Source organism: Corvus kubaryi, unplaced genomic scaffold, assembly GCF_017639235.1.
Source record: "Corvus kubaryi isolate FWS band 111438036 unplaced genomic scaffold, C.kubaryi_AGA036_p1.0 37270, whole genome shotgun sequence".
In the NCBI taxonomy this organism is placed as follows: Eukaryota; Metazoa; Chordata; class Aves; order Passeriformes; family Corvidae; genus Corvus; species Corvus kubaryi.
Window position 1 is genome coordinate 1,068,707 of NW_024581083.1, and position 23,102 is coordinate 1,091,808.

Consider the following 23,102-nt stretch of genomic DNA (forward strand, 5'->3'; position numbering starts at 1 on the left):
AGGAAAAAGCTCTACATTTCCTACTTGGGGCCACTGTAACTGAGTGTGAACTGAATCTTTTACCTTTCTTTTCACTACTGTCTTTCAAACTCTTCCTGTGTAACCCCTACATGGGCATAGCTCTGCAGCTATTTGGGACCAAGGTGTTTTGTGTTGAGAACCAAGAGACCAATTCCCAAACTGTTTTTAGACAAGTGGAATCATTTAAAACAGATTGAAAGTTGTGAGATGAACTGCAAAATATAAAGCCCTGAACTTTATGTAAGAATGGAACAGAATAATTTTACACACCATGATCAGGCAGCACTTAGGGACAAATCCTGAATCTAAAAGTGTACTTACATTTTAACATCAATTTGATGAACGTGAAAACTACAGGCATTTTCATTCTTATCTAAAGGAAGCCAAAGGTGGTAAAACGCATAACCAAATAGTTCAGTTACACAGAATGATACCTAACAAACAAAAAACCCCAACCAACCCTAATTAAAAATTATTACAGAAAGAACTAATGAAATTGCATAAATAGAGATAGACTTGTCAGGAAGACTACAAGTCAAAAATAAATTCTAAGTGCTAAATACTCTAGGAATCAGCAAAGTTAAGCTCCTTCTGTCCTACATCCACAGCACTGACATTGTAGAGTCTCCGTGTGTTATGTCTGAGATTGACTTTCTGAGTGCACTTGGCTGGCTAAGAAAAACAAGTTTGTGGCTTCCCAGTCCTGAACAGAGTCACAGAGGAAAATATGCTGGTTGGGTGCCTTATTATAAATAATAAGTGCCCAGTTCTGATGTCACATGGAAGACAGTCCAGTCCTGCCCCACTCAGATCCACAACGTGTCTGATACTGGGGCACAGCACCAGGAGGGGCTTGGGCTGACCTGCATGTACTGCCTTGGCTCAGCTAAAAACCCTAAATACTTACTTGGACTTCAAAATTCATGTTCTCCAAAAATTTCTGGTTCATTGTCTCTGCAAATTTGTTGATGGCTCTCAAGAACACCCTAAAAAGGAAAAACAGTGATATAGATAAATGAATGTAACATCTGGCAATCAATACCCACCATGTATGATGTTGGTGGAAGCACATTTGGCACTGAACACACTGGGAGCATCAGAGTTCTCACACACCTGAGCACAGCAGGTGACAATCTGTCCAGTGGCACAGGATTTATAGTGTTACCCATAAAAAAAATTACACAATTATCAAAAAGTTTCTCAACTTCTACTGGAAAAGTCAGACAACAGAGTTTTTCTTCCTCTGCTGCACACTACACTGCATTCCTGAGAAAAGAGAGCAATTCTTTCAAGCCCAATGTTACCTTCTGCCAAACCCAGATCATTCACAAGGGTGGCATCACCTCCTCTTGGGGGTTTGACAGCTGAAACAGCTCCTGTGCTCACATCATTACTTAGGAGCTGCAACTGCACTTTTGCCACTTCAAAGATACTGAGTGCAGTTTTTCAGCTCTCTTATGGGTGGGGAGGGCAGGACGACACCTCTGTCCAGCTTCCTCCCCGGGTAGATTATAAAAACATTCAAAACAGTGAAAATACAGATTCAAAATCCTATACAGTTACTTCTTCCAAGAGTAAGAGCATGAACATTACCCTTCTATTCTGAAAAGCAGCACCTGTTTAAGCTCCTGATTAATGCAACGTGATTAAGTCATGTTTCTAAAGCTAATTTCCTTGTCTGACTTCCCAGCATGGGACATTTGTAAAAGAAAAATCAATAGTATCTTTAAATATTTATAAAGTTTGTTTAAATAATTTAGTTGTTTTCAAAATTGTAAACTGACTGAAAGTGATCATTAGACTCCACTTCATAGGTAGATTTTTCAAAGCTATTAAATGGAAATATTTCTATGGAAAGCACTGTAGGGGCAAAGAGAAAGCTGAACACAAGGGAAAACCAATCCTATTTGTTCAAATACAATGACTGGCTGTCAACTAGATATTCCCAGTCAGGAAAGAGATCTAATAGTTGTAACAGCCAGGTCCAGAAATCCCCACCATCTCAGTGATTAGCAGCATGAGAGAAAGCAATAATTCAATAATTAGGATTATCAGCAAAAGATTAAGAAACCACAGGATATCCATATGTGACTGTCAAAGGAATGTTGTGTCCTTGTGCTGGAATCACTCTGGTGTTTTGGTGTCGCATCTCAAAAGGATAAACAAATAGAAAAAGAAACAAGCGAGAAGAAAACAAGCAAATAAATGTGACACAGAAATGATCCTCAGTCAGGGGACATGGTGTGACTGAGGAGGGAGGTGACAGGAGCTATAAAATCGAAAGTACCAAGGAGATGAGAGACTGAGTGCTCACAGCTTCTCTGAGAAGCATCAGAGAGCACTGAACACAACCAGAATGTGCATCCAAAAGAAGCAAACCCAGGTTCTGTGTTAATCTTGTTCAACTCTGCAGCTCATTGCTACAGGATGCTGCAAATGCCTGAATTTTATACTGGCTCAGAAGTGATTAGACACATCAGAGACTAAACTGAAGGGAGGACAATTAAATGCCACTGGTCACTGGAGGCTGGTAGAACACAGCAAACAAGCTGTGTTGTTACACTGGTCCCCTGGCAGCTGTCTGTGAGCCACTGGAGAAACAGAACAGTCAGGGAAAGGAGTTTTAGTCTCATCACAAAAAAAAGAAATCAGAAGGCCTAAGTTCAGTTTCTTAATGAGGGAGGTAAAGCGAAAGTTCAGCTTTTGGCAAGCTTACTACAGGGAATCCCACTTAACCACTGAGCAATCACCCAAAGGAGCTCCCTGCTTCATTAGAGCAGTGACTGGCTGGAGTGAAATCCCTTGTTGTGGGTGAAGTTCTCCAGGAGGTAAATATTCTTTGTGAAAACCTAAAGAAGAATTTCTTTCCATCTGTGTAACGTTCCCCTGAACTGCTGATGTGATCAAGGAAATTCAGTAACTACGCATGTTGTCACATCTTGCCAAGTTCTTCTTGTGAAGGTGACCAGAGGGATGCTGCAGGAGCTGTGGCAGGGGGAGGTTACAGATTTCTGATGGTGCTGTGTCACTCCACAGCATCATCCCACACACTCAGCTGAGCTTCCTCCCTGTGGTCCAGGGCATCCTCTGATCTCATCTTCTAGCTCTGGCTGAGCTAATCTTGCCAGCTGAATTGAGGGGCTGATTTGTGAAAAGCCAAGTGTCATCAAATCTCCTTCAGTTCAAGAAATCTAATTTTGCTCAGTGCTGCCCTTGCAGGCTATCGCTGCTCTGCTGAACAGAGAGTTCTCATTCTCTGTGTGCATACTCACAGGGCTGCCCTGTGCCCCCACTGCCATTTCCCAGCCTATCGAACTTGCTTTGCCACCTTTATGTAATCAACTCCTAAATGTGATTCCCACTGAAAGCTGTCCCACACTGCCCACAAGGAAATAAACACATTCTTCCCTGATGCTCCACTCACACAGGGACATTTATCTCCTCAAAGCTGCCTGATACTTGACACAAATGGTTTAAGATGTTGCAAAAAAAGGGAATTCTGAAAGAGTGATCTATTTTAGGCAGCACAAAACCCCACACAGCTTGGCAGAATCACAGACACGTTGTTCTGTGTCATCATCATCATTATTCTTCAGAACAGGAGTTTTAGGTCAAGGCCTTTTCAGTGTTGTGTCTTTTCTGTATCTCTGTATTGCTCTAGACCCTTTGATTTACAAAGTTTATTTCTTGCCAAGTCACATAAGCACTTCTTGAGCTTCAGCTGCTCAGGGAGGAGCATTTCCCTTCACTCAGAGTTTTTTGGCTGGAGTAGGAGTAGGTGTCTTCCATTTCTGAGACTTTTTTAGTTCCCAAATTCTGTGGATTTCCACACTACTCCAACACCATGGTGAAACACATCACCTAAATATCCAGTTTAGGCAGACTCTGGTACGGTGCTAATAATTTTTCTTGCAATAAAAAACTCCCACACTTTTTAGTACTTTACTCTTTAAATAGAAATATCATGCAAGATAGAGTAGAAATAACCATAACTGAAACACACATGAAATATATTAGTGGAAATCTATTTCATAATATTGACATATTACTGTGTGTAATAATAAAAAGTTTTGTGACAAGCTTGTGGTTTGCTTTTAGCCGTACAGAAAAAAACTCAAGGACACCTGAGAAATACTGAGGTATTTAATGCCCTGTAGAAATCACAGAAAACATTAAAAATATTTACAGGATTCTATACAATATAATTATATGTAAGCTGTCTTCTGTAAATATCCCTTTTGCTCTCACAAATATTTTTATCTGACAGACTGGAATGACACATTTTCAGGGAGCATGCAATATTTCCAGGCTGTCAAGTTCCCAATATTTGTATTTTGCCTAAAGGGTGTATCTATTCCTGTCACTGGGAGTCACTTACGCAGTAGGTTTGAATGCTATTCCTGGCTCCTTCCAATGCCTCAATGATTTCACTGTCCTGCCTCAGTCTCCCCTTTCACCAAAAAGGGGCATTAATTAAGTAGCCACAAGTACGAAACTAAACAGGTACTTCTAAAACAGTTAGAGATTTTGATGAAAAAAACAGAGAAAATATAATTTTAAACATGAATCTTTAAAGACTTAAATTAAATTGTCACATTTTCCATTAATCTTAATTAACCAATAACTTTTCTACACTTACTACAGATTTAATTTCTCATCAATTTAAATAATTGTGATTTAAAATTGCTGAAATTCCTTTACCCACAATAACTTCCGTGATATTTCCTGAGTTTATGAGGATTGATGCTTCTAATGTACAGCTCATATAAAACTCTTGGGCCTGAAGATTTAGGGAAGATGTTCGAAGTCCAAAGTCTCTGGGCTAAATCTGGGTATTAAAAGGCAGGGTTTCGGCTCAGGACAGCAACAACATTGCCATGATTCAACTGCTCCTGTTTCCTCTCTCTCTCTGAATTTCCTGCTGCTTCTGCTTTATTTTATTGTATTGTCAGAGACATTTGTCCAAAACTTTGGCTGGAAAACGAGCCCAAAGAATAGAATCCTGTGCAACTGTACTCAGTTTCACACACTTAGATGTCTGTTCTTAACAGGGGAGAACAGTACCTTAAGTAACGTAGACAAATAATTTAAGACAGAAAAAATTGGAAATTCATGTCACCCTAAGATAAAGATTTGATTTCAAGCTGATTCTCCCTCAAAATAAAACAGAGGGATTGAGATGGAACAAGGAAAGAATTCTGTATTCATAAACAACATATTAATAAAAATAGGATTTCAAGGCTATTTCTCAGAAGATGATGATTTTGTCTAACAGTGAAATAGGTCTGCATGTTGTCCTTGTTTTTGAAGTGTAAATAGGTAATAAATCTAAAATTCAGATCTGCAACTCCAAGCTATTTTTAGCAAGCTAGTTGGAATTGTTGTGTCAGCTTCTTGCAATGTAAATCAAAGAGAGGACTTAATAAAACAAACAAACAAACAACACCCCCCTGAAAAAACCCCAAACAAACAAACCCTTACATTCACATTGACTGTTCTTAGTGGCTTTGTAAAAGCTGGCGTTTTTCTGCACCTTGTTCCAAACAAGAAACGCTTCTGGGTCCACAACATTATTTTGGGAAAGGTGCATGATTCAGATACGGCATTAGAAACATTTCCAAAATAACGACTAGAACCTCGTCTCAGACTCCTACATGTGAATTCTTTTAAAGCAGTGCCCAACTGCAGTGAGATGCTCTTCAATGTCTTTTCAGGTTCACATGACTCGAAAATTTGGGAGTTCACTGCTTCAACTCTGAGATGAGTAACCCATATACTGAGGTGAAGGCTGAATGAATTCACTTAGGTATTTATGAGCATCAACTCAAACTCATGCTTGCTATGTCTCCTCAAGCCGTGACTGCACTGATGTAGTGACAGGTGGAAAAAATGAATCAAGTACAAACTTCTACTGGATAATCAGACCCAGAAAAAGAAAGTTTAAAAGAGCGTATTTCCTGTGTTATGAAAACTTATTGAAAGAAACCATTAAAATGATGGCATATATGGGTTTTTAAAGTCACATCTAAAAGCCAGTGAAGGCATGGACAGTTTTTACAATTCAGAACTTCTTCTCACAAACCCTAAGTGCTTTTCCTTCAGAGAGTTTGGTCCAAAATTCAAGCCAGAAGGAGTTCCACTAACTTCAGTGTTTTTTGTAGTCCCCAAAACTGATTAGTCAGCGCTTTAATCAGTGAATCCTCTACCTGAACAGACAAGGAATATGAGGGAAGTTCTTGCAAACCCTGGAGGATGTACTGACTATATTTTTAAAGATCTTTTCTGAGTTCTGATAGACATGGTTTGGCCATTATGCCAATTCTGTGAAATCTGGAGCAGGGAATAGCAAAGCCAAAATAATACTCGTACATAACTTATATTGACTTCCTAGTATCATCCTCATAAAATGCTGTGCAGAAGACACCGGATAGGTATTGTAACATGAAGCAAACACAAGGGAAAAGCAGCTGGAGTCAAATGATTCCCTTCTCCTGTAGGCTTCTGTCACCTTTTTTCTTGCTTGTTGTGTGCAGAACAAGCAGAAGAAGGCACATGACAGAATCAGAAGATTCAAAGAGTGGGTCAGAGCCAAACCCCAGTGCTGATCCTTGTCAAGGACTGAAGCAGTGAATGGCAACTAGGAACTAGTGCTGGATGGTACAAAATACACAGAACGAGCAATCAGTGTGACAGGAGACACTAAAGCACACGTGTACTACAGGTGAACAGGTAATAACAAAAATCTTCACAAAGCAAGAGCAGAAATTATCTCCTAATAATATGGCAATCATTGATCTAGAAATGAAGGGTAATGCAAGATGGAAGCAATATTTAAAAACCTCGTGGCTACATGAAACCTAGTTATGAAGAGCACAATAATGGCAACACTTGGGAAGAAATCCACTTCCATGGTAACTGGAAAAATATGGCCAGTGGCGCAAAGAAAGGAGTATAATTTCATCATATTTCTCCCTTGTGTCAACTCAGCTTCACTACAGACTGAAGAATAATTTCTTGAACTATTCACATTGAATTCTAATGATAAAGCCACTGCCATGTTCCTAAATTCTTTTCCAATGTACGCCCAGAGTGTAACTAAATAACACAGTCAGAAAGCAACTGCTTCAAAATGGCTGTGCTCTGCCTGCTCTTGTCTCAATTATAACATTGGGGTTTGTCTCAATTATACATTGGGTTTTTTTCCTTACTAGCATGATTTGAAAATTTACATTAAACAGCTATGCCAAGCATCCAGAACACTGCAGGCTGCACTGTGTCAGAGTTACTTTGACAGCAGCACAATGAACTCCCAGAGGAAGACAGGAATGTGCAGTGGCTTTGTGCCAGACAAGCCAAGTTTCCATGTGAGACCCTTGACTTGGCCAACAGGCTCTTTGTGTGCAGCTTTTCCTTCAGCATCTACCCAAAACCTGCTTTGTAGCTCTCATTTAGGAACCAAAATACATTTTCAAGTCTGCATATTAGGTACACATTTTATGCCAAACTCCTGGAAATGGGATGTTTTGAACTCTAAGAAACTTCATAGTTTGAAAATGAAGCGTATGAAGAGCTGTCAGAATGGGCTCTAAGAAAATTTCAGAGAGGTTTCAGTACCTCATTACTTTCAGTAATTTTGCTTATATTGTTTCTTCTCACTTCAGTCTCCTTTGCTTTTTTGCTCATTCCAGAAAATTTTTTGCATAGTAGAAGCATTCTGAATTAATGAAAAAATTAACAATCACATGCTGTCGTTAGTGCTAGATCAAGAATGGGAATCAGACACAAAGCTGAAACCTGGTTCTTAAAGATGAATGTAAGGTCTTAACATGGTTGTGTCAGGATGCCACACACTAATAAACTCCACAGCCTTCACTTTTGAAGAAAGTTTGAACTGATGATTGCAAAATTACTTCTCCATTCTTCCACTGATTTTTGTTGCATTGAACCAGCAGACTATGAATTTTAAAAGAGATGATTATGCAGCAAATACATAATACACCAGCAGGGCTATTTTGTGATGCTTCTGGTAAAAAATATGAAAATTAACTGTTCAAAATAATGTTAAATACAAGGAAACTGCATATATTTTATTTCCTGAAAAACTCTAATTATAAGAAGTTCTGGTCAAAGCTACTCAGAAAGAGGAAGACAGAAAGATTGCTCAACTGCACTTACAACTGATGAAAATTATGAATATTGAAATTTCAGTCTTTTCTGTAGTAACACAGAACAGTTTGTGTGGGTGATCTCTTCAATGTTTTTTACTCATTTGCACATATATTCAATAGAGGGGAAAGTACTCCTCGTTGTCTTAATCCCCAGATGTTTTATTAAAATTAAAATACATGAAAACATAAGAAAGCATTTTATAACAGGCCACATAGCAACGAACCTTAGGGGTTTCTATCTGCAAGTCGAAGTTGTATTTAGGAGAGTAACAGTTTATCCCACTGACTTTCTGAGAACATCAAATTACCAAGATTTTTTTTTGTGTCGAGTTGTTCTCTCCACTGAGGACTTTACTTTTAGTTCTGAGAGCTCTTAGCCTAGGAGTGTGAGCATCCCAGCAGCTGATACCAGGAAAGGTGAGACACTCTGCAGTGGGAGTGGGAATGGGGTATCTCCCTGCATATTTTCTCTCTGCATTTTTAGATAAAAGACTAAATAAATGACTGCAGTTAAAACCTACCAGGCATCCACTCTGTACCATGACCACGATGGGCAACTGCCTCTGTTGCTGAGCGGATTATCTGCTGCAACCACTACATAATTACGTGTTCAGATTCTTGGTAAGCAGATAATTCCACACCATGGAGAACCACCAGCAGCATGCAGAGCTAGAGCAGAATTAGCAGAATTTAGCTAGAAAGATGCAAGGACGGAAAGGCAGGGTGACATTGGCACAGGCACCTGCAGATGGAAGGGACTCTTTGTGCCAGGCTTGGAGCTGCCAGCAGAGTGTGAACGGAGCAGCCACAGCTGGAACTCTCCCTGGGAGGGAAGTACAGTCCCCAGGGAAACAACCCCCTCTGCTCTCACCTGCCTTGCCCCATTGCCCCAGGACTAACTTAATGCCATTTGCCTGATTACAAATGCTGACTTTTGTAGAGACTGAGAAAGACAATGAGGAAACAGAGGAGCCTGGATTTAATGGGCAGGAATACAAATTTGAGAACACTGAGGCACTGTGTACCAAATACTCCAGCATGGAAAACAATAAAGAAATAAATTTCCCTCTGAAAGGGACTTCATATTAACAGGGAAACTGCATTTCAGCAAGGACATTTGTAGTCTCACAGCAAAACCAAGCTGTCCAAGGACACATCCTATCACTGTACACAATTAAATCTATGACTAAACAGTAACGTTTGTTTGCACTTGTTATAATACCTTATTTACCCTTTTCTGCAACTGTGCATAAAAGAATATTTGCATTAGACATTTATACTTGTTGCTTAAAATATCTTTTCGTACATTACAATTATGAAGTCCTGCAATATGCCATAAGCCTGTGTATAAATGTATTCTGCTCCCCTGAAATTTCAAGCCCTTATAAAAACAACTGCACTTCTATAAGAAGATGTTTAAATCAGTCAAAAGTTGCAGAGGAAAACAAGATCAAAGAAAAGAGTTACTTGTATGCAGCAGATGAGCCTTCTAAATTCTGCCTTATTTGCACAAAATAAACCATAACACTGTCATCCAACCTTAGTTACATAAATGAATCAGCTTTCAGGGTAAAAGTAACCTAAACTATTCACCTGGGGGTTGGTTTGGGGTTTTTGTTTGTTTGTTTGTTTTTAAATATGACAAGCTTTTATTTCCACCAACAGATAAATAGAAGACTGAGAAGCAGCTCAAATATTTTAATTAATTTGGGGATTTTCTCCCTTTCAACTTGAGCTCCTTGAATCACAGAATGGTTTGGGTTGGAGGGGACCTTAAAGCTCATCTCATTCCACCCCCTGCCATGGACAGGGACACCTTCCACTGGGGCAGGTTGCTCCAAGCCCCGTCCAACCTGGCCTTGGACACTTATTCCAAGGCTGTGTTCAGCAACATGCATACATATGTGGAAAACAAATTTTTCAGAAGTCACAGAGCCATTCTCTGATGATCTATGAAAAGAAAAACACAAAAAAAACCCCAACAAAACCCAGGCCTGGAATCCCTACTGTCCTTCTCTTGAACAGAAGTCCCAGCAATCCCTTGCTGGGCATCAAAGAGGAATTTATTCTGCCTCTCTTTGCTGCCCGGCCAGGACCAGGACAACGAGAGAGCCCACAGCCCTGGCAGGCTGAGAACTGCTGAGGTGCCTGGGGCTGCAGGTGACGCTGATTTGAAGCCACAGTGAGCTTTGGCTGAGTTAATAACAGTGCTCCAGGTGTGAGCTCCATGAGAACCATGTCTGGAGGGTGTTACAAAGCATCTCATCAGCAAGTAAGCAGCTATTTTTGGTATGTATAATGAAAGAAAATTGACAACAATTCCAGTTCTTTTGCCAAATACCTGCAGCGCTAAACCTTTCAAGTTAGACTTAAAAAGCACTGGGGAAGACTTGACTCTGACAGATGTCTGAAAACACTCAGATGCACAGGTAATGAAAACATATTCTAGAAAAAGCCAAACTACCAGTGTTATAAATTACCCTACAGTGTTATCTTGCAGGAATTTTTCCACCCAGTAGGATCCGACCTTGAAATGTGCTGGTGAAACACTGTTTCCATTTATTTTAAAATACCTTAATATAATGTGAGCCAAAGGCTCACAGCACTACCCAAATGGACATGCAAACAAAGTGCTCACTGGGCCACTTCAGACTGGACACCAACCCAAGTGATCCCAGGCACTAATTTTGATAAGATCAAATACTTTCAGACTCCCTGTGAGGAATTACCCTTTCAAAGCCCAGAGGACAAGCTAAGGGATGTGAATGCTTTCCCTGTAGTTGCTAACCCTGCTAACTCTTCCTTCTTCAGCAAATCTGACTCCCCATGCACTTCATGTTGACAATAAAGTACATTAATTTCCTGGGAGAAATTATATCCCTCTGAATTAAAATTATGAACTGCTGAAAGATAGACAGACTATATGGTATTAGCTAAACCAGCTAAGCATTTCCCCACAAATGCCATGTACTTAGGAATTACTGCTTTTAATAAGTTAATAGCCAATATCTAAGTGTCATGAGTGGAATAAAGTGCACATATAAGGAGTAGAAACTAATAATAAGAAGAATGCAGTAAGCAACTTTAATTAGAACAAAAGTTAATTAAATCCACCATGGAGGATCACAAAAATAACTCAGATATTATATCCTCATGACCTCAACGATGATGTTACTGTTTCCCAAAGTGTTCTGCACCACCTAGCATGCTGTAAAAAAAGTGTTCTTTCCATCTTGCTGTTAATGGAAGGAGGGGGGGGGAACAGGAAAAAAAAAAAGGTATTTCATTATTTATTATTATTATATTATTATATATGTATTATTATTCCCCCTTTTCATTCTCTTTTGCTCATTGAATACTGCCTGACCAGTGGGACCAGTACACACAGATTCAGCCTCCTTCAAACGTGCTTTGGTAGCCTGAGCATGCTTGGGAAGCAAAGAGCATGATGTTTATAGTAGTGAGTTAAAGTAACTTGAGTTAAATAATTCCATCCTGATACAGGCAAAGCTTGATAACTAAGTTTAGTCAGTTAAGCTTCTACTCCAATTCATTCAACCCATACACCAGAGCTTCTCCTGGACAGGAATGTGTCCATTCTCCCTTCCTTTGGAGCCTGTAAAAAGCCATTCTCTCATTGTTTGCTTCCATCTATGCCAGACATCAAACTTTTAGCTGAAATATCCCTGGTATCATTCAGGCACTGCCTGTCTTTACTTCCATATGACAGGAATTGGGGCCCCTGCTCAGCAAACAAGACCAGACCTGCAGTATTGGTGCTGCTCTTCCCTCTCCTCTGTCTCTGTACTGATTTCACTTCTCTGTGCTGCAGTCCCTCCTACAGCAAAACTCCTCCAATTCCCACTTTCCTTGCAAGCCACAAAACACACCCAATCATGCAGGGGAGCCTGCCAGGCTTTGCTGCACACCTGGAGGGCACAAGTGCCACCAGCTCCACCCTGCCCCTGGCCAGGTTACACCACACACCACAGATGTGCCCAACAGCCCTAACCAAGCTCTTTGCAAAGGCAGAAAGGGGAGACTCGAGGCAGAACAGCTCCTTCAGGGAGTAAAAAGCCTGCATGGAGCCTCCTGTTCACAACAGGGGAGTTAAGAATGCAAAACCTGCACTGTGCTGATATTTTTTGTGTTTGGTTTGTTGGGGTTTTGTTTTAATTTCTTTTTCTTCTCTCGGTGTTAGTGTAAGAGACCTAAGCCTGATCCCCTGTGACTTCTTCTCTGTGCTACTTCTCTGGTTTGTGGTAAAGAATGTTAACAAGACAAATCTACAAAACTAAATTAGTCTTCAATTTATCTCGTGGAACATCCATTCTCTCAAAAAAACCCCCAAAATCCAAAAAAAGAAAAAACAAAACCAAATTTCTATAAAGAATGATAAAAAATCCTCACTCCCAGTTGTTGATATAACATAAAATTAAGACATAAAGTAAGATCAATAACTCATTTCCTTATGCATTCCAGAGAACAGCAGCATAATCAAGGAGTATAAACAGTGCCAAGTCATTTTAGGTAAGCAATGTGTTTACAGGAGGACTGTTAAATAGCTTCTAAACAATATTTTTTTTAATGCTAACTTATTTCTTTACAGAGGATAAAGCTTAGAGTGACAAAACCTGCCTGGAACAACTTGTCCACAGAGCTCAGAGTCATTAGGAGGCAGATGTACACACATACAGTCCCCCAAAGCAGTTTTTACTGTCAGGACCTGAGGCAATACAGACACCACCAGGTGAAGCCCAAGCCCCAAAGACATTCTTTGACCAAGGACAGTCACTTCCCACACCTATAGAATAAAATAATCCTATACTTGTGGACAGGGTGGGTGTCATCAGCATTTTCTAGATAAGAGAAACAGCTTTACACAGGAAAGGTTTGATGTGCTGACATGTGCCAGATGACTGTAGGTAGTTTAGTACCAAATTGATATTTTTTAGAGTAATCCTTGGTACATTAAAACTAACTGCAATCACAGCAGCAGCCACATAAGAATGTGCAAGGAGTTGGATTTTGCCTTATAGGCCAAAGACTAGCTCAGACAGAAAAACAAGAGGGATGAAACTACTGTAAAGTACAAAATATTCCCTGAATTTACACATCCACCAGCACATCTGTACCTGCCCACCTCAGAAGAGGGGTCAGGGATCCCTCTGCATGGTCATTAACATCCATGAGTGACAAAGTGAGGTTTGGACACCTGACTAGAACCATCACTACCCTCTAGAACATAATCTTCACTTTTCAACCACAGAATGCAAAAAAAGCCCCAACCAACCTTTTCATTTAACATCATTCCATTCAAATCCTAGATTAAAACGTATCCAATATCAAAATCTGATATCACAAAACTGTAAACTTTATTGGCAAATCTTTTTCTCAAGACCAAACACTCTCAGGAAATGATCAAGTTTATTGAGTGTCCTCTTTCCTCTCTTTTTATATATTATAAAAGTGGAAGAATTGTATAACTGTGACATTTCAAATAAACAGCATCTATGGACTAAGTTCATTCAAACCTATGCACTTTTGACACTTAACTCTTAGACCAGTCCCTCTGCAACTTCTAGAAAACTCAGTGTTACCACCATCTCTACAAAACTAAAATAAAGGTAGTACAGGTCACTGTCAACAGAAGTCTTGCTTAAAAAGTGTATTCACTTCATAATACAATCCAGCATCTAAACTCGAAGTTTTTCTTTGAAAACAAGAAACCAGAATAAGTTCAGCTGTAAAGGTAATACCCAAATAAATTTTAAAGAGTGGACTTAAAGCACAGGCAACAAGCTATTTAGTGGATTGCTTCAGATGACCTTCTTGGCATTCCCCAGACTGGAATGATAAAGTAATTCTAGACTGCACTGAAAAATGTTTTGTAAGATACGAAATGAGTCACTCTCCACAGGCACACAGAACAGGAGCACTGGTCCTCCTCCCCTCTTTACCTGTTCTGCACCATGCTCATGGCCATCCAGTCCGAAGGGTAAACGTTCTTCCCAATGAGATCTTTGAACATTATGAACGTTTCCATCAAGAAGTCCTGGAACAACAAAATGTGGTCAGGCTGGGGCTGTGTAATGCACACTTTGAAGTTTCTGTGTGATTAATGAGCCAAGATGGGGAGTTCCACTTTGCTCAGTGAAGTCAAGAGAATTCCTGGTGTTATCAGTAAACCTGAGACTGGAGCCAAAGTCCTGTAGAACAGCAGTCTCAGATTCCAAATGGAAGCTAAAAGCCATTACACTGAAGTCATTATGCAGGGCTCTTAGGAAAATATAAGGCATAAATGAATGGAAGGAAAAAGTTGTAGTACTTCGGAGTAAAATTGGGGTTTTTTTGTGAATTAGGAGAGCAGTTTCACTATGCATAAAGAATGAATAGATTTGAAAAATACAGGATTTTTATTTTAGTCCATTTACTCCACATTTACAATTTTATTTATGGCACCACTCTGGCTTTAAGAAAGGAAGGAAAGGGATCAGTTCTTGACAAGTGCAGATATTGCCTCCATGGACTAACTACAGATGGTGCAATCCAAACCTTTGCCACTGCCCTGACTTACCTGAGAGCTACACAAGGAGTGTAAAAGGACAGACATAGGACTATGGAAACCTTCTGGCTACAGTGTACCTGAACTACCATTAAATTATGGCAGAAACAACTGCAATAAAAGGATGCACTACAGGAATAGGGCATTTATTGCATTTAGCTTACAATGTTACCAGCACCAGGAGTAGACTCAATAGTGAAAACGAAAGTGGAAATGGATCACTGTGTGTGAAGGGGGGGGGGGAATTTTCAACTAGTTGAGGATAAGTTTTGCTGTTGTTTTGTTGTGGATTTATTCTTTTTCTTTTCTGTATCCTCAATAGAGTACTGCACAAAGATCCCATTACTTATTCTGGATTGTTACATCACCACCTCAGTGCCAGGATCAACAGAGACATTTGTGCCTTTCCAAATTTCTGATTACAGTGTTGTCCAGCGGCACAACTAGAAGAGGGAGGCCGTGCAACAATACAGAGACAAAAAATGTACAGCAATAGAATTCATTCTAGGAAGAATCAGACAAGAAACACCCCAAAAATTGTCTGATTTTTCACAGGAAATCAAATACTTAAAACTATCAATTCCATGATCACTTAGTACTCACCACTAGTTCTGAACTTGTCTGGAAAGTTTCAATGTACACTGAATAATGCTGGTCGTTCATCTGGTTTAGGATCGCTGTCATGCACGCCACAAAATGACTCTGAAAGCAAACCAGACAGAATCAACACCTGTGGATTACTTAAGGTATTGGATTGTACTCCTTCTAAAGTTGAAGTATGCCAAATGTCGGAAAAATCCCTTTATGCATGTAGAAATAAATAATAGTCAAGCTTTTGCAAGCCCAGATGAAAGAAACAAACTAAGAACTCCAAAAGGATTATTCCAAAGCTGCCTTGGCAAGGGACAGGCTCTTGTAAGAAAGCTGCATCATTAATGAGATACCACATGGAAAACACATTGTGACAAGAAAACTTGTACAAAGTACAACTGGATATCGCCTTAAGACTTCTAAAAGGCATGTGATGTTCCCCATGATTCTTCCATTAGGAATTCATAGGAAGAAAATATAGAATCAAGTATCAAAGAAAATATAGAATCAAAATTTTCTAATTTCTAATAATTCTATTATTCACAGGAAGAAATAGTGCAATAAATGCTATTTTTTACATTCTGCAGGTGTTAAACCAGCTATTACAGGACTCCTGAACTTCTATAGAACCTTATGACCTTCATATCTCAAAACTTCTTTCAAACTTCCTCAAAAGGAAGTATTTAGTCTTTCTTAATTCCCAAGTCTAAATGCTGAAAGATATGACATGATTTCCAGTTCTAAGTTTTCACTCTAAGTTACTGGAAGTCACAAAGACGCTTCTTTCCCAAGTACTAATAGTGAGTTCAATGATTTGCAGTTTTCCTTTAATACTGTAAAGCTCCCAACTTATTGATTCCTTTTCATGCGCTGATGCTTTAATTCTCGTTTTAAAATCGAGCCTGCTTCCAACGCTTCGCTTTATTTTAACAACAAAATCGATGAGCGTGCAAAATCCTTTTCTAGATTTCCTTGGATCTTTTCACGTTCCTGGCTCAGAACCGGCCCCGGCGCTGCTCAGGCTCTCGGTGTCCCTCGGGCTCGCTTTGTCCCGCTGCTAATCAGAGCCAGAGGCACACGAGCTTTCCCAGCTGGGCTGCTCTGTCGCACCCGACCATTTTGTCCCCATTCCAGCGGAGGGAGCCGTGCCTGTCTCGGCTGCTGCCTGTGCCCACTAGAGGTCTTGTTCTTCCCTCCACGAGCCGCTGCTCGCTTCGCGCTGCCGGGGCTTTATTTATTTATTCCTACGTGAGCAGACCCAGCGCACTTCTTGCATACAAACAGTGAAATTACAACCTAAAGGACATACCGTAGCTTCTGTCGGAGTAACCTTAGTGCTAGTGAGAGCCTTGCCTACTTTTTAAGGCTAAGAAGACTCATTTTCTGCAGGTAAAGCAAAAGCTTTCAGGTAAGAAATCGTGTGTTCTCGGGTACTGATGCTCTTCTAAAAGAAATGCTGGGTTTCCTGCAGTAGTACTTCACTTTTACAGTTCTGGAGCAGACAAATCTTTGCTGTGGTGTTAAATGCATCGCTGAAAGGAATAATGAATTGCAAAGGATTCGGTGCTGAAATTGTGTGGGGGTTTTCTTCTCGTGTTTTGATTTTGAAAAAAGATTACTGACAGAAGTTAGAGAATTGACACGAAAAGCAGCTCGTATTTTTAGTAGTTAAGCATTCACCACTAAATGCCTCTCTAGATTCAAGTTAAATAATCACTGCTTGAAATAAGCAGCATTTCTTCACAAGCATTGAATAGATGTATTATGATGCTTAAGGGCATAAAGACTTTAAGAAGGTTATTTCTTTTGTTAAAACCAACTTCAAAAAATGTGTCTAGCTATGCCTGTGATTATGGTACAGCACAAATGCCTCAGTGACTGTGTATGGTGATTTTAAAATTAACAGATGACATGCATTGAAAAGAGCCATAAGCAAAGATCATATCTTGCTGGCCAGGACCTTGCACCAAACCTGTCAAATTCACATCAGTTGGACTGAATGATAATAAAATAGGTGACAGTAAAGATGGTTTGCTACAAAAACTTCCTCCATCCTTTCCATGTAACTGTAAAGCAGGGAAATACGAATACTGTTTGATCTTTAATCATTTTCTTGCCAGCAATCTCAACTATCAGAAATCATATGCTAGCATCTTTATAGGTTTAAAGCTTGCCCCTCCCTCCTAATCCCCAAATGGCAGCAATAAATATTCGCTTCTCAGAGGCAGCCTCGGATCTCTGAAGCGCCCCTGCACCCCCAGCACTGCCATTCTCACTGGCAGAACTTAGGGATAACACAGGGCTCTACAGAGCTGTGATCAAACCTGCAAAGATCTCTCTGTATCCACTGAAATTCTCCTCTGGGGTTTAAGTGCCTCTTACTGGAATGTGCAAAGAGCATGAACTGCCTGTGAATACAGCAAGTTCTACACAAGAACCAGCTCTTACACCGGGACACAGCCTGAGTGTTCATGGGATGGGCAGAAGAAATTCAGAATCACACAATAGTCTATTAAAAAACTTATTTCATTGTCAAACACTGTCCATAGGAATTGAATAGTATAAAAGAGGTTGTGGCAGACAAGGTGAAGTTCAGGTAGAATCCTAGGGAGTCATTTTAGCTGTGCTTAGGTTTGTTCGGATTTAGCCTGTGAATTTCAGCAGAAAACATTGATTAGAACTAGGTCAAATGTATAAAAAATAAACGTATCAAAGTAAACACTTGACTGCTGAGACAATATGAACAGAAAGAACCCCAGAAACAGCTCTGCACAACTATGAAGAGATCTAATAAAACATTTCCCAACTTCAATACAATAATTTCCTTAAAAATGTAAAAGAACCCATAATAGATACAGCACTGAACTCAGTTTTTTTAATTATCCAGTTTTCTGAAAGACTTGAAAAAAATGTGTAAAGAAATTAGGAAATTGATACTGTGAATGCTGTACTGCTGTCAGGAGCAGGAACACGAGTAAATAGGCAGTCAAATGAAAATAAAACAGAGGAGAAAATATGGAGGAAATATTCAAATTCTCTGTCCACTTAACCCCCCGCATAATTAATACCATATTTAAATGAACTAAAGTGCTGGCTTTAGTATAAACACTGTAAAGTAGTGGGTAAGGTAAAAGAAATGTTGTTTTGCTTGAGTATATACAAAGCACATCAAAAGGAATGGCAGACTTATTCTGTAACACAAACAGGGCTTCCTAAGGTCAGGCAGGAAGATGTGGAATCTCTTGCACTGCTGAGAAAGCGCAGATTAGCTGTGGATGGAAAAGAAACAGCTGAGGAACATCAGGATCATATGAGTGAGATGACAAACTTCAACACCTAGCAACTAAACCCCAGCACACTTTATAATAGCAGATGGTGACAGGTTGCCGTAGTAACTTCAAATAGAGCAGCAGCACAAGGATGAGGCAAATGCACTGAAAAAACAAGAGAAATAACATGGAACGAAGCTACATTCTGACCTAATCTAGTAGAAGTGTTTCAGTGGCTGCAGGGTAAGCAATCCTCATGCAGATGTACTTTTGGAAGGACTCAGGAGGATATTTATTTAATGTAGGCACTTAAGTAGCATTTGCCCTCATTAATAGAGCACTTTACCAACACAGAGCCTGAGTGTAAACACAGAACCACATGGACATGCTCATTTTGCTTACCCTCACACGTGGAGTGAGGTAAAGGGACTCTGCACCATCCTCACAACTTGTGATCCCACACTCACTGATGATGGTTTATGCTTTCTGTACTGGGCAAAGAAACTTATTCAAACAATCCAACATTTTTGTGGTATTTGCAGCAATCATAGATGAGATTTAATTCTGAACTCCCTTTTCGGATAAGCCAGAAGTTTCGAAATGCATTGCATGTTAGAAACAGTAATTGTAGAAATGACACACATAAAGAGTGTGACCAAGAATTTCTACGGGCCAAGAGTTCTCTCTGTTTTGGTTGGGGTTTTCTTTGTTCAGAAATAAGTACAAACATCTTTCTGGAGGAAAAGTGATAAATATGTCATCTTGAGTGTAATTAAAGAAAAACTAACCAACTATTTTAATCAAGTGTTAAACATCATCAATATTTATGTTGTACCACAGGCCTTTTATTGAGAAGGTCTCCAAAAATACCATCTTCTCAGAACAATTGAGTCATCACAGCTGTCCCGTGTCATGATCTAAAGAGCAACGCCATTACAACTATGGAAGGTGTTCAGTGATGCAACAAAGAACCACAGTAGCTTGAAGCCACAGTTCCTCAGAAAACCCCATTAAACCTTGAGAACTATGGCATATGTAGAGGTTGAAACAAACATCTTGATCATATTATGCAAATACTAAACAATACCAGTCTGTAAGGAAAAATAAGCAGAATTTCAAGCGAATTGCTAATGCAGTAGTTCTGTTTCTCTCCAGAAATAGATGTCCCTGCCAATGCATGTGCAGTCCTAAAATGTACTGTTTCTAGCTGGAAAGGCACGAATACATAAACATTAGGACAGGCTGCTATGCAACAACCTCGAGTATTCATTATATGTGAAATGGGGAATAGCTCCCAATCCATACAGACGTGGAGCTTGCCAATGAGCACATTGTACTAATAATTCATTTACAGTAACATTCATCTACTCTTAGTGGGTTTGGGTTTTTAATTTTCCATTTATACATTCATATAGTTCATTGGTTCTGTCTCCTTGTGTTTTATAGCTGACTGAACAGGTCCTGCTTCTGCATCTCACTGACAGCCTTGGATTTCTGACTGAAAACATGCTGGGCTGTTTTAGCTTGTTCTACCATTTTCCTTACATTCACAAAGTTTAGCTAAAAGGATGTACAACTGTGAAAGCAGAAGACTACCAGGTAGAATAATACAGAACAATTTTGTAGCACAATGGGAGAGTAACAGCAGATTTTAAGATATGTTACAAGTTAGACAAACAAAACAATTTCAGTATTATTTCATTTAAGACTTTTCCATACATAGATAAAAGCAATAAAATAATGGTTCATGGTAGGACATAAAAGTAGCTTGGATTTTCATGGAATATGTCCATTGCCATCTACCTTTTTTTAGAGGGGTGGATTTTTAACTTTGTACTGATTTTCTAGCAATATTCCAAAAAAGAAGATTTTTCATTCTCTACAATGTTTTTGCTGCTGCTGGGTTTTGTTTTTTGGCTGGTTTTGTGCCATAAATCCACTCCAGAATTTCTGCTACTGTCTCTGGTTGATATGAATGCTCCACTGTAATAGATTTAACTTCTGCTTAAGTCTGTGTTCAAACACAGTTGTGTAATTTACTACTTTTCCTGTAATACTAACTTTGTGTTCATCTCCAAGGCATATTTGCAAACAAATTATGGATAACATTAATCAGTGAGGTCAGAGGAACTGAGATGAGCTCAGCTGGTCACAGCATGGTGCTAATAGTGCCCAGGTTGTGGGTTTAATACCTATATGGGCCATTCACTAAAGAGTTGAACTCAATGACCCCTGTGAATCCCTTCCAATCCAGAATATGGATGTGACTTGGAACTGGTGCTGTGACTTGGAACAAGAAATCATTGCTTGGAAACAGAACTAACTTGTTCAAGGCACATTTATCAAAAAACACAATGATCTGTTTCACCTACTCACTTAAGCACTGCTGTCACACTTCCGACCTCAGCTCTGCTCTAGCAGATGAAATCTTGCATCCTTGCCTTCAGGGATCTGTGCAGCTTCTTCCCTCCTCCTCTGCAAGCCACTGATTGCCTCCCATCATCACTTCAGCTACTTTCCAGCCTGGTCCCGCAGGCCAGAAGGAACTCCCTGCCCTGGTACATGAGATGTCCACTGAGAACCCCCAGTATCCCAAGGCTGTCAGGCTGCTCATTTCCCTAATTTCTTATTCCAACTGCTGTTGCACTGCCCTGATGCCACTAAACCAGATGGGCAGCCAAGCAGGCAGAGCAGGTCTGGTCCTGCCAAGGGTCCTGGTGCACTCATTCCCACGTTAGAGGTGGTGCAATCAGTATTCCACAGAAACAGTGGAGCTACACATGAAGTACAGGCAAAGAGTAAGATTAAAAATACCATCCATGGTTTATTAACTGCAACAAGAGATTGGCCAATCTCTTCATTTAAAAGGACTGGAAACCAACTTGGGAACTTGCAGGAAGTGATAGAGGGGCTGGGGGAAGAGTTCCCTGCCCAGAGGTGCAGTACTTAACAGCAGGAATCAACCCAGCCAGGATTGCAACAGGAGACTGCAGAGAACAGAGCAGCTGCAAGGGAGAGCAACCCTGAGGTCAGAAAGAGCAGAACTGAGCAATCCAAGCTCTTCAAAGTGCAGTAACATCTTTTATTGCGAAGCCATGTATTTTAAATTTATACAATGTGAAGACAAATGTCTTGGATGATGATTCACTTCCTTAAAACTAAACAGAGCCACCTCCTGTATTCCCAGAACTAAATCACTCTATTTGATTTTGGTCTTTTTCAGCTGCGCTTACTGAAGACAGAAAAATAAAATTAAATTTCAATGACTTGATCAGAGATGAGATTAATTCAATATATTTGTGAATGGCTAAAACAAAGCTTTGTCACAATAGTTCTGCTTAAAACTGTTGAAAGTCATATCACTCCAGAAACTTCCCTCTTACTTTTAAATTGATTTTATAAAGAAAATAGGGCCTAATAAAAATAATTTTTCAACAACTCATATCCATTACACTAACCAGTCTACCCACTGTGTTTATCTAGGATTGATTAATAACAAGTAGCAACTGTTAGAACAGTTTTAATTTGTATCTGAAATATTTTTCGTATTGAAATTATATCCAGTAGGGGCTTTTATTAAATTTTTAATTGTTATGTAACAGTGGGCTCCACTTTTAAGCTTGAAAAATGTCTTAGAGTCTGGTTAGCAGAGTACCTGGCTAAAACCAAAATTCATAGCAAAACTCCAAATCTTTCTAAAACAGAGAGCTTTTCACATTGAATTTTGGGTAAATTGTTTAACAGAAAGCATAGGGAATTCTCAGTGAAAGAAAACCCCGTGGTAACACATGTCTAAAGACAAAAGGATAAAACTCCAAAAATTACAGAATGTCCTGTCAATGGGTATTCCACAACCTACAGCCAACTGTGCATCCTCCTCAGGTGCGGGTCTCTTTGAGGAATGTCACTTGTGTCCCAGTTGATTTAATTTCAATTATAATGTAACAGAAACAGAGAATCTTTATACTCTGATAATATACAGATAGAAATTTCCCAAATAGCATTGTCTGCATCAATTATTTGTGCATATGCTAATCTGTCTTTCTTAGGGAGGTTCTAACACATTTTCCCTGGGCTCTGGCCGAATAAGGAATCTTCCTTTAATAACCTAGCACCAGCCTGAGAGCTGGATTTATTATACACTTACAATAAAAGTAGAATGAAAATGAGGGTTGAAATTTCTTTGAATAACTAAATAAGGAATTAGTTTAGCTCTTGGTTTTTCTTCCATTTTTTTAAATGAGAAAAAGAAAAACCAGTCAAAAGCCTGTGAAAGGTAAAGAATTTCAGACTGCCCTGCCTTAGGCTCCATCAGGGTGTGACTGTCCCTTGGCTGCTCAATCACTGCAATCCAGGAGCCTCCGAATCCTAAACCCACAACGGGACGAGACAGAACTCCTGTTCCTGGCTGTTTGGAAAACACACCAGGATGGTAAAAGGAGGCACCTCTGCTCCCCTGGCATTAAATCCCACTGACAACAAATTATG

The 23,102-nt window shown here is 39.6% G+C and overlaps 2 protein-coding genes across 2 annotated transcripts in view; one reads left to right on the top strand and one right to left on the bottom strand.

Moving 5' to 3' along the window:
• Positions 1-23,102, bottom strand: part of DOCK2 (dedicator of cytokinesis 2) — a 157,260-nt gene that overhangs the window by 43,405 nt on the left and 90,753 nt on the right. The window contains exons 28-30 of the mRNA XM_042025374.1: positions 15,358-15,456; positions 14,150-14,244; positions 929-1,007 (exon numbers count right to left, since the gene is read on the bottom strand). Of these exons, the coding sequence (XP_041881308.1) occupies positions 929-1,007; positions 14,150-14,244; positions 15,358-15,456 (273 nt within the window). The remainder of the gene's footprint in view (positions 1-928; positions 1,008-14,149; positions 14,245-15,357; positions 15,457-23,102) is intronic.
• INSYN2B (inhibitory synaptic factor family member 2B) overlaps positions 16,381-23,102 on the top strand; it is a 31,715-nt gene continuing 24,993 nt past the window's right edge. Inside the window, exon 1 of the mRNA XM_042025378.1 lies at positions 16,381-16,753. The gene's annotated coding sequence lies outside the window, so the exon portion shown is untranslated. The remainder of the gene's footprint in view (positions 16,754-23,102) is intronic.